This window comes from Temnothorax longispinosus, unplaced genomic scaffold (assembly GCF_030848805.1).
Source record: "Temnothorax longispinosus isolate EJ_2023e unplaced genomic scaffold, Tlon_JGU_v1 HiC_scaffold_26, whole genome shotgun sequence".
Lineage (NCBI taxonomy): Eukaryota > Metazoa > Arthropoda > Insecta > Hymenoptera > Formicidae > Temnothorax > Temnothorax longispinosus.
Genome location: NW_027270080.1, coordinates 65,831 through 83,330, shown reverse-complemented (window position 1 = coordinate 83,330; position 17,500 = coordinate 65,831). Strand labels below are relative to the sequence as shown.

The 17,500-nt window shown below is 33.8% G+C and overlaps 3 protein-coding genes across 21 annotated transcripts in view; 1 reads left to right on the top strand and 2 right to left on the bottom strand.

The window, feature by feature from the left end:
• Positions 1–2,537, bottom strand: part of LOC139824076 (formylglycine-generating enzyme-like) — a 55,932-nt gene extending 53,395 nt beyond the window's left edge. For 4 of the 18 annotated variants that reach the window (XR_011734998.1, XR_011734996.1, XR_011734997.1 and 1 more), the window contains exons 1-3: positions 1,720–2,349; positions 1,449–1,620; positions 1,133–1,316 (exon numbers count right to left, since the gene is read on the bottom strand). Coding sequence is in view for 13 of the 18 variants with exons in the window: in XM_071796563.1 (XP_071652664.1) it covers positions 1,133–1,316; positions 1,449–1,620; positions 1,720–2,251 (888 nt within the window). In the remaining 5 variants the exon portion in view is untranslated. Of the gene's footprint in view, positions 1–1,132; positions 1,317–1,448; positions 1,632–1,719; positions 2,350–2,371 lie in introns of those variants that run through there. The other 14 variants (XM_071796579.1, XM_071796575.1, XM_071796573.1 and 11 more) reach the window with 13 other exon arrangements.
• Positions 2,538–9,319: 6,782 nt separating this feature from the next.
• LOC139824077 (uncharacterized) lies at positions 9,320–14,194 on the top strand. Of its 2 annotated transcripts, XM_071796581.1 has the most exons (6): positions 9,320–11,469; positions 11,692–11,827; positions 12,086–12,280; positions 12,376–12,556; positions 12,978–13,180; positions 13,451–14,194. In XM_071796581.1, exons 1-6 carry the CDS (start codon positions 11,320–11,322, stop codon positions 13,510–13,512), a joined length of 927 nt encoding a protein of 308 aa, XP_071652682.1. In that variant the 5' UTR covers positions 9,320–11,319; the 3' UTR covers positions 13,513–14,194. The 2 variants fall into 2 exon arrangements, with proteins under 2 accessions (XP_071652682.1, XP_071652681.1); XM_071796580.1 differs by having other exon boundaries at positions 12,978–14,194.
• Positions 14,195–14,201: 7 nt separating this feature from the next.
• On the bottom strand, positions 14,202–17,468 carry LOC139824075 (uncharacterized). Its single transcript, XM_071796562.1, has 2 exons — positions 15,177–17,468; positions 14,202–14,905 (listed from the first exon to the last, which is right to left on the bottom strand). Exons 1-2 carry the CDS (start codon positions 15,816–15,818, stop codon positions 14,207–14,209), a joined length of 1,341 nt encoding a protein of 446 aa, XP_071652663.1. The 5' UTR covers positions 15,819–17,468; the 3' UTR covers positions 14,202–14,206.
• Positions 17,469–17,500: the final 32 nt, after the last annotated feature.

The following is a 17,500-nucleotide window of genomic DNA, read 5'->3' as shown; positions in this document are numbered from 1 at the left end:
AAAGCTCCCTTCTCCTTCTTCTTCTTCTTTAGGTTAAGGCTGGCGACTACAGTTTCTGAGTGTCCTTGACTCTAGATGCTAGAGTCTCTGTATAAGATGTAAGACGCCATTTTGTTACAAAATAGCCTCAGTGGCCAGACTCTTAAGGGACTCTACAGCTAACTGGCTCAGCGAGCGCCCTATAGGCGCCTTGATACTCTCTTCGCTACGTTATTTACATTTTTGGCAATTTTTTCTGTGTTTCCTGGACTCAACTCTGGCTTTCTTTCTTGTGTTTTCTGAAATCGACTCTGGCTTTCTTCCCTGTGTTTTCCGGACTCGACTCTGGCTTTCTTTTCTGTTGAACTCATAATGAGAAGAGCTACAAACGTAGGTGTTTAAAAAATGATGTTGCTATTTAAAAAAATAAAGTTGACCTTTATTTGAACTTGACGCCTCCACCCAAAATCAATCTTTTTGTTATCAAAATTTGTCCGTCTCGAAACAATACAACCGGAAAAAGCAGACCTCGATATTTTATTGAGTTATCAACCTACCTATTAAGTTTGAAATTTAACACCCTTTCATGAATCATTAACTAGTAACAGTTACTAACTTTTTTTACTTGGTAACGAGTAATGTTAACCAATTACTTCTAAAAAGTAACTTTTTTATCTCTGATAAATAGGGCTGGTTTCACCATGTTCGATTAGTTTAATCGGCCGATTAATCCATTGAAACCAATCGTATTTGTCGTTAAGCAAATCAACCAATGGTTGGTTGACACTTAGGGCCAGTTTTATCAACGTCGGTTAACTGTAACCTTCGGTTAAATTCACTCTTTGTCTCTTTCTAATGCCCATTTCTGCCAATGTAGATTAACTTTAATCTCGGTTTAACTTACTTTCTATCTTTTTCTAACGCTTAGAACTAGGAAAAGATGATAGTTAAGTTAAATTAAAATTAACCAAACCAAGATGATAGTTAACCAAAATTAAAATTAACCTGCGTTGATAGAAATATAAATAAGGGGGCAGAAAGAGATAAAAAATGGGTTTAATCGAATCGCATTACAGTTAACCGACGTTCGTGAAATTGGCCCTTAATCGGCCGATTAAACTCATCGGAGATGGTAAAACCGGCCCATACTTACTGGATTTGTTTGTCGATCATGTGAGTGCTTTGTTATCCACCAATCTGCTGTCCATTCCCAAACATTTCCAACAATATTATGCAAACCATATTTATTTTGTGAAAATATTGTAACTGGTGACGTGCCTTTGTATCCATCTTCTTCGGTGTTTTCTGTAGGAAAATTTCCTTGCCAAATATTGGCTCTACAACATAATGGTAAAATATAAATTTTTATAATATTATAACCAATATTATATAATAATACACATATACAATAATAGCAGAAATAATATATTTATAGAAATTTAAGTTTTATAAATACAAGTTCAATTTACTTATGCTGATTATTTGGCATCAATTTATTTCCCCAAGGATAGAGTCTATCAGAGAGTCCACCACGGCACGCAACTTCCCATTCTGCTTCAGTTGGTAATCTCTTTCCCATCCAACTGCAATAAGCAACTGCATCGTACCAGGAGACATGAACAACAGGATGATCCATTCTGACTAAATACCTTCTAATTAATTTGATGATTTAAAGTTTTATAAAACTTGTTATTCTCGTAAACAAAGTATTCAATTTTTCTTTTTCATTTTTATACGTACAAATGATATTTGAATTTGGACCTTCTGGATGTTGCCATGACGCTTGTTTCACAGGTAACCACCAAGGAGCTTGTGCAACTGCTTTATGGATTTTATCCTTTGTGCTTTGTGTCAAAAGACCTTCAAAGACAAAGGAATCTCCAAAGTTTTCTGCCTCAGTCACATATCCAGTGGCGTTTATAAAAGCCATAAATTCCTCATTACTCACTTCAAATTTATCTATGTAAAAATTATTTAATACTACTTCGCGTTTTGGTGCTTCTCCATCGGCTGAAAAAATTGGATTGTTTGTTCCTATGAAATATGTACCAGCGTTGATTTTGACCATTTTCTTCATTTTCTCAAATTTTACGCTAGTTGCGTTAAATTTAACATTATTCACAACACAATATTCTTCCCGGGAATGGAAAATTGACTGCCGATTTAGTTTGCTCATGCATTGACAATATGCATTATCCTTCTCGGCATTTACACACAAGCAGTAACATCCGATTATTAATTGAATTTTATAAAAATAATTTAAGAGAATCATTTTAGTGTAGTAAAACACGTTTTTGTTTTAAATCATTCCCATCGCGAGACAAATCACAAATTTAGCAACAAGTTCTTTGTAACTATAAGCACAGATGTCTATACATTACTAAATCGCTACCTTCATCAAAAAAGGTGGGTGCATTCGTTTACGCAAGGCTGCGTGCAAAAACATCACCCGAGCGCTGAAAATCTGTAGTGCACGTAACATATGCATATGCTGTAGGATTTTTAGCATTCGGGTGATGTTTCTGCCCGCAGCCCTGCGTAAACGAATACACCCGGTGAATCCGGCTAGAGTCCCTAGAGATCTACGTTCGTCTAGAGTTCCTATAAGAAGAGTAGCGATATAGTGTGATGACTTCTGATTGGTTGAGCTATTGCATATGGCGGATCGGCATAATTTTCTTTTGTTGATAAAAATGTCAATGTTTTGTGATCTTAAAATTAGGAATATGGAACATGTGTACACTATTGAAAGCGTTTGTATGCATGCTAAAATGAAATACAGTTATATTTTGTGTTACCTCCTCTCTTTTTACTCTATTCTACTCTATTTCTACTTTTATAACAATTCACAATGTTTGAATTCGCTTTCTAATTGATGCCGCGTATTTTGTGGATTTATTTGCTACATACGTTTCGTAAACATTTTAATGCATTTAAACTAATAACTAAAGGCTGGGGTCGGACCTAAAGGCTATTCTACAATTGCGTAAACGTAGGGTTGTAGGAGTAGGAGTAGTAGTAGTCGTGAATCTTGTACAACGGATCAATCTACAATAAGAGTAACGATACGTTGTAAACTTGTTTAAAGCAACCAATCAGAGTGCAGTGTGTATTTCGAATGCACTCTGATTGGTTGGCTCTTACGTTCATATCTGGCGTAGTCGTGAAAGATGAAGTTCAACCATCTTCCACAACACGCTTTACAACCGCAGTACCGCTTTACAACCACGCCGTATGTACAACACTCTTAAGGGCCATCTACAATGAGTCGCAGTCGCAAGAGTTGTAAGAAATTGACCAATCACAGTTCATTATTCTTCGACCGCAAGGAGAATAATAGACTGTGATTGGTCAATTTCTTACGACTCTTACGACTGCGACTCATTGTAGATGGCCCTTTAAGCGTCATCTACAATGGCAGCAGGAGTATACAGTAAGACATATACCACGTTTACGCGAGCGTTACTTCTGTAGTAACTTACGATAATTCCTTCACGTAAACGGGAGTTTTCTTCGCGTAAACGGGATTTTGTAGTAATTTACGATAATTTACTCCGCGTAAACGAGTGAATTATCGTAAGTTACTACAGAAGTAACGCTCGCGTAAACGTAATAGTAATAAGGGCCAAAGCACATATAACAGTCGTAGTCGTGGACGTAAGTAACGCACAAGCTTTGGCGTATCCTGATTTGTCAGGTCGAGGACTACGACTGTCGTATATCGCTACGCCATGTTATGTGCTTTGGCTCTAAGCAGTAAGTTATTGACTAATGGGATTTTTACAATTCAAGAATAATCAACTGTGATTGGTCAATAGCTTACTGCTTACGTCTTACTGCATACTCCTGCTGCCATTGTAGACGACGCTTTATGCTAGGTCTACAATGCGAGTAAGAATTGACCAATCACAGTCGATTATTCTCCTCAAATTCGATTGTGATTGGTCAATTTTTACGACTCACGACTTTACGATTCGCATTGTAGACCTAGGCTAACAGATATGAGTAAAAAAATTTGCTCGACATACATGTCTAGTCTAGAGTACGTTGTACATACATATTGGCCATATTGTCCTTTGTAAAGAGGCAGGACCCAATAACCAAAAAAGACGGAAGGAAGATTCACTTATTATTATAGATATCACTAATATCTGTCAGTATCTTTTCATCGATACGTTTATCGGAGGTACGAACCCAGGTAGCACAGCTGATCTTTATGAATTCAAAAAGATCTGAATCTGATCTTTATGAATTCATAAAGATCAACTGTGCTATCTGGGAAGGGTAAGCAAGGCTTGTTGAAATGTTTGATTTTTTCCACGAATATACAGAATATTTATATTTTTATACGCGGATAAAATTATTAGAAACTCGTAATTAAACGATAAATTAATGAAGAAAATTGAAGTAATATTGAGATAGCAAGAGATAATAAGTTATTAGAATTAAATATTTTATTTTTTAGTTTGTTTTATTATTGACAGATAACGTGATAATATGTATTAATTTTTAATTGTATAATGCCAAGAAAAATATGAAACAATAATTGACAAGGTCATGAATCATGATAACCTAACCTTGAATCTGAGTATGCTAATCAATAATCACATCTCGTGACCGTTGGATGAAAGTTACAAAAGTGTTAAATTGTTTTATTTTTCATCAATATAGTGTAAACTCTGATACCTGGAATTTATAGGAAAATGGTCAAATTTAATTTAAGTAGTAATAAGAAAGAAAGAAAGAAAAAAATAGAAATATTATGAAACACTTATGATGTAATGCAGACAAAGTCATGTTCTGCTCGGATAGAACTAATTTGTAATTAATTATTAGTTATAAGACCCATATGTATACAGGATGTTTCGTTTTAAGTGATACAGTCGATTAAGGAGGTTGGTGTGTTTGATGAAATATAATAAAAGTCTATAATATATACATAATATATACATAATATATACAAAAAGGTTAATTATATCAACAATATGTAGAAAAAATTTCATTGACTTTTACTGTCGCGTTTCTGAGATTTGCTTTAAAAATTACAGAAATTATATTATATAAGGAAATTTTTGGCGATTGTTTGGTATGGTTTGGTACATATACCAAAGTTGCTATCCGTGGTTGCTATTGGTGCTGGTGCAGTTTGGTACACTTTGGTTTCTTATATCAGAGTCACGCCAAAAATTGCTTATAGATATAAATATATTATGTATCTTTGCTCCTATGTGGAAAAAATGAATGAAATTTTTGTTACACTTCTGTGACATCGAGAATTGCAATTACGGTTTTTTTTATTTTTTAAGTTGGATTTTTTAAATTTTTAAATGATTTATTTAAACAATATCAAGTATAAAAATGGGACAACATTGCGATTTTTACGCTTTTTCTGTCCCAATGATAACATGCTGTTTATGAATCATTTCTGAGACTAGCTAAAGGACCTGAGCAGAATAGCTGACTTATAATTTTAAGACAGTGTTTTATGCTTTAAAAATCTTTGTTTTTAGCAACGCACAATACTGTCTTGTGTCTCAAGTCTTACAATGTTGACACTTTGTACACTCGTTTAAGACTTGAGACACAAGACAGTATTGTAAGTGGCTAAAAACAAAGATTTAAAGTATAAAACACTGTCTTGAAATTATAAGTCAGCTATTCTGCTCAGACACACACTGTTTAATAAAAAAAAAATTATATTACACATATATAGCAAACGCGCCAACTTCCTTAAAGTGCCATTTCACATTAACACTCAACGCTCATTTTCAGCGAGCAAAAATCTTCAAAAATAATATATATATATATATATATATATATATATATATATATATATGTGTATATATTATTTTTGTATATATATTAGGGTGGTTCTTATTTACTCGACAAAAAAATTTTTTTTATTTTTTTTTTTTGCGGTACCCCCCAAAATGTTTCCAATTCACAAAAAAATAATCCCTGTCAAAGTTCAGCTTGATCGGATAACAGAAACACGTGCCCCCGGCTCTTTAAACATTTGAATTCCCTTATATTAAACTGTTTATACAATTAATATTGATTTTTAAAGTATATTTTCCACAAAAATCGGCCTAGAGGACTTTTCTTTTTTATTTAACATGTGTGCCTTGCTTTTCTGCACCGTTTGAGACCTTATATGTCTTATTTAAACAATTAAGTGAATTATTAATAACTAAAAATAAAAGTAAATATAGTTATTGCATTTATTGTATCCTGACATTTTCGTGAATTTTTTTTCCCGAGAAATAATAAATTTAATGAAATTGGTTTTTTATTTCTTTAAAGTACATATATTTAATATATTACAAAAAAATCGCTGAAAAATATTAATATTTGCGTCTTTAGCGTGTGGTATCGTGTATCTCCGCAAAAAAATTGTGGGTGCGTGGACGCTCATGTTCCGTCAAAACGGGATGTCTTAAATAAAAAATGTTGGTGTCATTTTAAACTATACGAATGTAGTTTTAGTTAAGCGTATGGATTTTTTGAATTATTAATCTTTAACAAAATGGCGCAGTTCTAAAAAAATCGAAATTTAACCGAAAATTTTTTCACTTTTTTAATTGTTTTTCAAAAACTAATTGTCCAATAAAAAATTGTACGCTTAACTGAAGACAATTTTGTTATAAACATTCTGTCCAAATTTCAAGTCATTCGGATAAAAATTGGCCGAGATACGCGAGCGTCCAGCAGCTACAAAATTGTAGTTTCGAGAAAAACGCGTTTAAAGTTTTACAACTGATTATTTGATATAGAGTAATAGAGTAATCTTTTAATTTTTGTTCTTTTTTTTGCTCTGAACATGCTACTATAACTTTTGTAGCCCATATATAATTTTTTTCAGCTGATCAAGCAATAAATGCAATAACTATTTATTTTTATTTTTTAGTTATTAACAATTTACCTAATTATTTAAATGAGACGTATAAGGTCTCAAACGATGCAGAAAAGCAACACACACATGTTAAAAAAAAAAAAGTGCTTTAGGCCGATTTTTGTAGAAAATACGCTTTAAAAACCAATGGCTGCGTTCAGCAGAACGCAACAGTATTGCAACTGTTTTATGATTCTTGCACCTAAAGTCTCAACACGTTCACTCAGCGGTCGCCATAATTTTCAGTGAATTAAAAGTACGTAAAACGTCAAGCTGTCAAGCAAAACGTCATCGACATATAGTATGGACTGTGGTATGGACTACGCGATGTATAAATATATGGACTACGGTATGTACAAATATTAATATAAGAAAATAAAGAAATATATAATTATAATTTAAATAAATTCGGGTTAGCACGCATATAACATAGAATGATAGGTTAAGGGGGTCTATACATTGCACTCTTGGTAATTTTCTTCAAAATAATTATTGAAAAAATTTACATAAGTACATAAGTACATGACATTTAATTAATAAGTATAATACATGCATCAAAGTATTACATATTTTATATACATTTAGGGGGTCTGTACACGTACGAGTTTGGCTCGCAAGTCCGGCTCGGCTCGGCTTCTACTCGTTCGTGGATGAGATGTTACGAGCCGGGCTCGGCGTCAAATGAGCCAAATTCGCACATTTTCTTTTCGTGTGTGGTGAAAAAACGTTCGAGTCCGGCTCGCGAATCAAGCTCGCCGACCCGGACTTGCGAGCCAAACTCGTACGTGTATAGACCCCCTAAATGTATATAAAATATGTAATACTGTGATGCATGTATTATACTTATTAATTAAATGTCATGTACTTATGTACTTATGTAAATTTTTTCAATAATTATTTTGAAGAAAATTATCAAGAGATAGTAGGAATGCTTGATATATTACAAGATGTGCCACAAACATCATTAGAAGGTATGTACATTTTATTATAGTAATATTATAATTTGAGTTAGTACATATTACATTTAATTAATAAGGATAATGCATCAAAGTATTACATATTTTGTACACATTTAACGATTTAACCTATTATTCTGTTATATGCGTGCTAACCCAAAGTTATCTAAATTATAATTATATATTTCTTTCTTTTTTTATATTAATATATATATATATATATATATATATATACCATTTTGTAACTTTCTGTGCGTTTCCACTGTATCTATTGCGTTATAAATAATATTTTTATATGTATATTTATATTTATACATTCTCAGCGATGTTAATACACTGGAAGCATGCAGTTATTTTACTGATAACGTTTTGCTTGAGATACAGCGTACTTTTAGTTTGCTGAAAATCATGGCGACCGCTGAGTGAACGTGTTGAGACTTTGAATGCGCTTAGAATCGTTCAGCAGAGAATCATAAAACGGTTGAAAACTGTTGCGCTCTGCTGAACGTAGCCATATTCAACATACTTTTAATTAGCTGAAAATCATGGCGACCGCTGAATGAACGTGTTGAGACCACGGTCTTGTATGTAAGACCGTGATTGAGACTTTAAGTGGATTTAGAATCGTTCAGCAGAGTCGAATCATAAAACGGTTGAAAACTGTTGCGTTCTGCTGAACGCAGCCAATGTTGACGGAATAAACAGTTTAATACAAGAGAACTCAAATGTTTAAAAATCCGGGGGCACGGGTTTCCGTTATCCGATCGAGCTGAGCTTTGGCAGGGATTATTTTTTTGCAAATTAGAAACATATATATATATATATATATATATATATATAAAGTAAAGGTATATATTTTTATATTCTATTAACAATTAACATTCAACCTTATAAACAGAAGTGATAAATCTATAAGCAGGACTGTCTAAAATAAACTTTTGGAAATAACTTATCTTCAAAATCTTTAGGGCCACTTCGACCAAACTCCCGATTAACGCGATTTTGTCATGTTGACAACTCTTTAATCAACGATTGAGTTTGGTCAAAGTGGCCCTTTTAATCTTTGCTGTTTTTGTAACCAAGCTAATCTAGAATTAATCAATTTTTAGGTTGGCAAATATTATTACTATTTTCTTTTTCAAAAATGGCTACTACTGATGATGACACAATAATAGATCAAACTTTATCGGAGAGATTGTTAGAGAAGGGGCGAAAGTCACCATTTCTTGTTGCAAGTATGTCAATTAATATAAAAATATAAATATTTGTCATTAATATATGATGCATATATTGCTTTCTAAATAGGTTTGATAAGTTTAGCGGGTATCTGTAGCTATGGTGCCTATGCTTTTAAGAAGAAAAAGATATCTACACAATTATATTTAATACAACTCCGAGTTGCTGCACAAGGAACAGCAATAGCTTGCTTAACAATAGGGATGGGATATCATATGATAAAGAAACATATTTTGCACGATGAGAATGAACCATAATGCTGAATGTTACATTAATAGTTTAATTATTAAATTAAACTATTTATTAAAATAGCTATTTAGAAATAAAAAAAGATATGTAGTCACAATTTATGAAAAAATATAATATATGTAATTTATTTTATTACAATACTTTACTGATATAAATTCTGCATCCAACAATATTTATAAAGTTTATTTTTATTAACTAAATATCCTTCTTAGCTAATAAATAGTATAAAATACATTATTTAATGTTTATTGACCCTTTTATTGCAGTGTACCATATTATACATATATAACAACCACTGTATACGGTCGTATATCCGTTACTGTGATAATTAAATTGTTTATCTAGGCAAACTTTTTGTCTCAGCTTTTGACTACAGTCAAAGCTCTTAGACATCGACATATAGTACTGGACGGAGCATGGAACCGAAATCATGTTGACAGACATAGAAAGAGACAAGACAATGTGTAGCCAGTAGCAGCTCATGAAGCCACGGAGCCATAATCCTAAATAGCAGAGTGACATCAAATGACATATTAATAACGTCTTAATGACGTTTCTAACATCAATAATACGTCATTAAGAGGTCTTTAGATATCATCCTGCTAGCTAAAGAGCTGTACCGTCGCCACGCTTAAAAATTTTATACATAGAAATATACTAAGGATGTTTCCAACTTACAAGAATACAGTACTGTTCCCTTTCTCCTTATACATAATTCAACCAATGAAAACAAAGTAGAAGGGGAGATTCGTGCTTACACATCTACTTCTCTTTGTGACGATAAGCGCGTTTGTCACTACAGTTACGGCCCTGATGGCCACCAGACACGTGCTAGGCGTCCACGCCGCACATGCTTCCGTGTCCGAGCGGTGGGGCAGCCTCCACTTACACCGCTCGGGGTATAAATAGGGGACTCAAACCGGCTCGAGTCACCGAGGTGGAAGAAGCTGCGGTGGAGTATTGTACTTGGTATCGCATTTCTCAAGTACTGATTCGTGACTCTGAGAGTTAGAGCCTGGTGTGCGCTTTGCCGACAAGGGCTTTCTTGGTGTTGCTGGGAGGACGGACGGCCGAACGGCGTGGTGTCTCCCGAGAAGCAGGTGCTATTGGACACCCCTCCAAATTGGAGGGTAAGACGACGATGAAGCTGCCGCACAAGCGACAAGCTGACGAAAAGCTTTCTGGCCCAACCGGCTCGGATAAACTACCCCGCATCGAAACAGATTCAGTTCAAGGTAAATTCAACTCTTTTAATCGTTTTCAATATCTGGCGGAGACGGTCGATGTATAAAGGCTGATCTACAATGTGCTCTTTGCTTTCTGTTTTTTGCTCTTAACCTCTTTGCGACTATCTCGTATTTCGCAATTCCGTCGCGTAACGTGATGTTTCTTGTCTCTTCTGAAGTTCGTCAATTTTTATCTTGGGCGACAGAGAACAAAAAACATCGCGTTACGCGACGCAATTGCGAAATACGGGATAGTCGCAAACAGGTTAAAAGCAAAAAACAGGAAGCAAAGAGCACATTGTAGATCAGGCTTTAGTGCGTGATGAGGAGGCTTTTTCTGATCAACCAATGTTTAATCATAAAGCGCATGTGAGCAACTCTAACAACCTAATAAATCGCGACGCGAAATCGGTGGCAACAACAGACGGCAATAAATTAAATAGAAAACCACCCCCAATCTATTTTGCATCTAAGATTAATGATTATGCTGAGTTCTCGAATCAATTGAAACAAAGTGTCGGAGAAAACTTTCATCTCAAGTTTCTTTTGGAAATCAAATAAAGATTCAATTTCTTAACTTAAGTGACTATATCGGCTTTAAGAAATTTGCAATCGACAAACAGTATGCTTTCCATACTTATTCTCTTCCTGAGGATAAGACGCTAAGGGTGAAGTCCCATGGAGCCAGCGTACGACGTACCGGCGTACGGCGTAAAGAAACTTGGCCAATCACAGGATTTGCGCCCGTTTCGTTACGCCAGCACAAATTTTACGTTGGTTTATGCAGCGTAGGGCAACGTTCTGGCGTTTACACTACACAGACACGCATATGTTCAGAGTTCCTAACCTAATACCTAATAAAAATATAATATATTATTGTGAAAAAGGATTGAAGTTAAAAATGAATAAATACCAGTCCAATAATTTCTTGGTAAGTATCAGTTTATAAAATTGTCCATATATACAGCACGAAATAATATAAATACTAGAATTATAAGAAAACTGAATTTAAAAGCACGCTTATCAATTTGAATCAATTCTTTTTGTATGTTAGGATATCATCTTAATCTTAAATTTAATATTATCAATTATTTATATGATAAATGCACATTAGGAAATGCACTAATTTACATAAAATAATGTTTATTTGTAGAACATAAACTGTGGTTATTGTGGCGATATATTAGTCGTCGCCACACAAGAAGAAATGTTGTGTCACAATTGTTTTGAACACTACGATGAAAAGATGCATGCTGTATCCATCGATGAAGACTTTGTTGTAACTATTGGTAAGTTTTGCAGTAATAATACTTGTAGCTTTCCAGCAATGCACATAGTCGGCACTGTGTAATTTATTTTTCAACAGAGTGCTTTACAATTCCAACACAGCTCAAAAAGTAAGCTTTTTGCCGTGTGTTTCAGTCGTGCGAGTCATTAGCATTACGTTGTATCTATCTGTGTTACCTTGCTGGAAAGCACCCATTATGTTACATACACGTAGGTTTCAAATGTTAAATTTAATCTGCAACTAATTGTATTTTAACAAGTTCAAAACAGCAATCAAGCAGATACGGAGGACACTAGCAATGAACATCAGTCCTCAACAGATCACCGTAATGAGATGCTAATTAACGTAGTACAAACAAAGCCAGCATTATACAATTTCCACAAATTTCCACCTACCGAACGGACAAAGGCGAAAAAGAAAGCACTGTGGAAGGAGGTTGAAAATATGTTAGGAGGTTTGTATAAAAACTTAAAAGATATTACTAAAAGTTGCAAAGTGCAAGTTATAATCTATTTTAAGAATACGAGTTAATTTTGTTTATGATTACAGGGCTTATGACTGCGGATGATGCAATGAAAAGATGGAAGTATCTAAGAGATTGTTACGTGCGTTACAAACGGCAAGTAAACGAGTATGTTCCAAGTGGATCCGGTGCACAACCGAAAAAACAGAAAATGTTCCGCTTTTATGAAATCATGCAATTTATCGACGATCCATTGGAAAGTGCACCGTATGTATTTTTATATATTCTTCATAAATTACTAAGTAATAAATAGTAAAAGAAACTAAAATTTAGTTTATTACATACATAATATTTCAAATATGCACTATAATTATAATATTTATACAATGTATAACCCTGCCAAAAATTTTGAAATCCAAAAGAAACTCTTAGAAATAAATCCTTTACCCACTTCTATATAAGTATGTATAAATATTAATACAATTTGCGCGTAATCTGACCTGAGCGTACAGGTTTTTGTTTGATAGGATTTTTTACTGGATAACAGATAATTGAGATCTAAAAATACGAAAATCTGTATTATGATTGATCTTAATTTTGCCATGTGATATACATTTTCATATTTTTTCCATACTAACTTAATACCTGTATATATGTATAATAACATTTATATGTAATAATTTTTTAGAACTGTCAGTAATTTATCCGATTGCGATAAAGCTGCTGGAAGCGCACAAGAAGATGACGATTGTTTGCTACTATCAACTTCAACAACAAAGAGTACATGTGAAAATAGACCGTTGTCTTCAACTTCACCAGGAAACAGCATATGTGAACCGTTGTCAGGAGCTTTACGTTGGCCGTCACAAACTTCGACACCCAAAACAACTTGTAAGAAAAAGCTTTATTGCATTTTCTTAAAGAAATGTAACATAATCGATGTAGTATGTAGTCGATAATTTTTTACTCTAATTTTATCTTCTAATTAACTTTTGAAAAATATTGTGGAATACTATAATATTTCCTGCTAGCAAAATTTCTGACAAAGTCCTGAAATTTAATAGTTTTTAGAGACATTAGGAAAGCAGGTTTATTGACTATAATTATGACTATATAGTCTCTGATTTCCTTTTACTACTTTATTAAACTCTATTATTGCAGCGAAAGCATATAGTGAGTCTTTGATGCCATCAGAATACGTGACGATCTTAAAAAAGTTCTAAATACTCCAGTTCCACAAAAAGATGCCATTGATCATTTTGTTCTTTGTTTATCAGACGGGATGCGAAAGCTATCTCGTAAAAAATCTCGTTTATTACAAATAGCAATTCTGCAGCTTCTTGCAGATGCAGAGGAAGAGGAAGCCAAAGAAAATAATTTTTAGTTTATTTTTATACAATATTTAATAACTTGTATAATTAGTATTTTATATCCGTGTTTATTTATTTTAATATTGAATGCTATTTGAATGGTTTTTTTAGTTTATCAAAAATTCAATATTAAATGTTTTTTTTTTTAGTTTATCTTAAAGTCAATATTGAATGTTTTTTTCTTTTAGTTTATCATAAAGTCAATATTGAATGTTATTTAAACGTTTTTTTTAGTTTATTAAAAATTTTAATACTTTTAATATATCTTTGTATGTATATAGAATAGATACACTTTGGTAGACAATACATACACTTAATTAGATACAGAATGTTAATAAAAATTACATATTTAACAACGGTTACAAGAAATGTCGACATATACTACAGCAAAGTGTAATTGGTGTATCAAATACAATAATTAATACAAATTTGATTATTCTGTTTGAAAAATATATTTCATTTTTTCATGAAATGTATAGTCTATATAGCATACTTCTTTTTTGTGTGGAATGAATAAAAAAACATTTATTTTGTACTTCTTGGTTTTTTAAAAATTATTCTGCAAAACCTTCTCCCATTGCCATGGAACCGCACCAGTAGTTTCAAAAAATGTTCCAAAATCATCTCTTATTTGAGCACTACTCTTCGTCGGTCTACTTCTATCGAACGTCCCTGCATCTTCCAGACCCGTGCCACGCAATTCCCGTTCATGTACATTTAATGTCGCATACCTTCTTTGTGTGTGCGGTAGCTTAAGTTCTTCTGATATTATGAAATTATGTAGACACGTAGCTGCTTTGATTATTCTAGTGGCAGTACGTACGCTGGCAATGATCGGTTTGCGAAATATTCGCATTCTCGCAGAAAGTATCCCAAATACACTTTCCACAATTCTGCGAGCTCGACTTAAACGATAGTTGAATACGTTTTTACGTCTATTAAGCCTACCACTTCTAGGATATGGCCTCAGCATGTATCGCGTTAACAGAAATGCTTCATCACCGATTAGAACAAATGGTAAAGCCTGGCCACCATGTTCCACAGGTCTCGGCGGAGGAATTGACAGCATACCGTTTTGTAATCGCTTGCCGATCTCGCTAGCATTAAATACTCCACCGTCACTACGCCTTCCTGGCGCACCAATGTCCAGTAATGAGATCCGATAATTAGCATCAGCAACAGCCATTAACACCAAACTGTGAGTGCCTTTGTAATTATAATACATCGAACCACTATTCGGAGGTGCCTGTATACATACAGCGTCATGGAAAAGTAAAAAAGTTTATTACATGATCTACTCTAATTTGTATATATATATATATATATATATATATATATATATATATATATATATATATATATATATATATATATATATATATATATATATATATATATATATATATACAAATTATATATATATATATAATTATATATACATATATATATATATATATAATTATAATTTTGTCTAACTTTTTATAAAAGAAAATTGTCAAAGTATTAGAAATATTTACCTGCAATACTATGTGTTTCCCATCAATTGCGCCAATGCAATTGGGAAAATTCCATTTGTCTTGAAATTCATCGGCTATTCTTCGCCAGTTGTCTTCTGTTGGTTTTACAAATACCATATCTTTTAGTGTATCCCATATTACTTCGCATGTCTCTGACACTATTTTTGACACTGTATCGTGTCCTACACGAAATGCGTATGATACGGATACCATGCTATCCCCACAAGTTAAATATCGCAAGCAGATTTGAAGGCGAGTGCGAGCAGAAATAGGCTCCCGAATAACAAATTGTTTCTCTATATGTGGTAAAACAATCTGCAACAATTTTTCGCACATTTCTGGTGTCAGTCGAAAAAAATTGAAAAATTTTTCTCTGTCTTCGAAAACCATTTCTTGCACCAGATTGTTGCTAGCCCCTTGTGCGAATCGTCTTTCAGCATTAAAAATTGGTCTAATCCAAAATCTTCGAACATTGCGTCTTATTTGTCTTTTTTTCTTCTCTTCGGCTCTCATTAATTCATAAATTGTATATATTTGAACTATTTTTCTGCGAACAGCTTCCTTGCACAGAGTACTTTCCGAGCACTTGTATATTTTCAAATATTTTATTAAATTTATAAATGCAAGCTCCGAGTCCAACATTTTGACAAGGTTATGCACATTTGTTTTGATATCATGTATATGAATGTCTGTGTTAAAACGTCACGTTGAAAATTTCATCGGGTGTCCCATGGGGCGTATTTACGCCGATGTAATGATCAATAAGCCAATCACAAGATTCCTTGAGGATCCATTTTGAAAATAAGCTTTGTAAAACAATACTGTGATTGGCTTATTAATCATTACGCCGCGTAAATACGCTCCATGGGACATTCGATGCTTGTGCTGACGTAACGAAACGGGCGCAAATCCTGTGATTGGCCAAGTTTCTTTACGCCGTACGCCGGTACGCCGTACGCTGGCTCCATGGGACTTCACCCTAACAGTCTCCTTGAAAAGCTTACCAAACATTCTAAATTTAACTGTCTCTAATGAATTAAAGAAACTTGGAATAGAAATTAACTCGTGTGTTCAGCTTAATGATGAAAACAGCATTTACGCTACTTATAAAATTAATTTGATTGCTAAATTCTCTCACTCATGTTAAGAAAGACCCGATACTTGTTCTATTCGAGAATCTACTGGGATAAATACATTAACCCTTAAATGCCACCCGGGGTCCAGCGGACCCCAGACCCTTTAGAATGAAATGTTTTCAAATGTTCTTGCCAAAAATGGAGCTCATGCTCCCATTGATGATAGTTGAATGATTGACCTACCCGTTTGTACACTTAGCAATACTCAGTTTACTTAATTTTTTATACTATGTTGAAATTGAAATTTTAATAATATAAGCATTTTATTCTCTTTTCTAAGCCTTGAACAACATTGAAAATAATTTTTATAACTAAATATAAAAAAATCAATGAGTAAGGAGACATTTTTCATGCTGGGGTCTTTTAGACCCCATGTGTCATTTACGAGATTCTTGAAGGTGTGGCATTTAAGGGTTAATCGTAAAATTATTTTGCAATGTTACCGATGCCAAGCGTTGGCCACACATTCGCTAATTGTTTTTAAAAACCTAGATGCGTTAAATGTGCTGAGAATCATCTCACTTCAGATTGCAAAAAAGACTCAAATTCCCCGGCAAAATGTTGCAATTGCCTGGGGAAGCACCCCGCGAGTTATTCGAAGTGTCAATCGTAATTAAAATTTTTAGAAAAACGGACAATCGCAACTCGCCCGTCTGACCCGACTTATAACTTACATGAGCTTAATAAAAACTTGCATGCCAAATCTAGCAAAATCTCTAATACACGTCATAAATCTTTAAATTCAAACTTTACTGGACATGACTTTCCTTTGTCAGATAGATCGGCTGCCTCAATAAACAAACATGTTTATTATTCACCTCCAAAAACATATGCTGAGGCCTTGAAGAATAATGTTCAATTACATTAGAAATCAAGAGACACACAGTAGTGTCTCGTGCCAAGTATACGCGGAGCGAGACCGACCGTGACTCTTTAACGCGACGCGACGGGTTGCGATACTCGAGATGTTGAGATCTCGATAACGAGTGAACGGATCAAGTTCTAAGTAGGCTTGATCGATAGCTTGGGGTCGAATTAGGGGAAGGGTTTCTCTTATAATATTCCGCTACGTGCCCTACGAGCGGAGATATTGCGACGCAAAGTCCAAATGTGAAAATTTTAATATTAAAATACTTCCTCCTAACGCCGACGTCTTATGACATATATATATATATATATATATATATA

Coding starts and splice junctions, on each gene's coding strand:
- LOC139824077 (XM_071796580.1), top strand. CDS start 11,320: ATGCAGCGTAGGGCAACGTTCTGGCGTTTACACTACACAGACACGCAT. Junction 12,281..12,375: donor GGTTGAAAATATGTTAGGAG/GTTTGTATAAAA, acceptor TTATGATTACAG/GGCTTATGACTGCGGATGAT. Junction 12,557..12,977: donor GATCCATTGGAAAGTGCACC/GTATGTATTTTT, acceptor ATAATTTTTTAG/AACTGTCAGTAATTTATCCG.
- LOC139824075 (XM_071796562.1), bottom strand. CDS start 15,818: ATGTTGGACTCGGAGCTTGCATTTATAAATTTAATAAAATATTTGAAA. Junction 14,906..15,176: donor GGAAACACATAGTATTGCAG/GTAAATATTTCT, acceptor GTATGTATACAG/GCACCTCCGAATAGTGGTTC.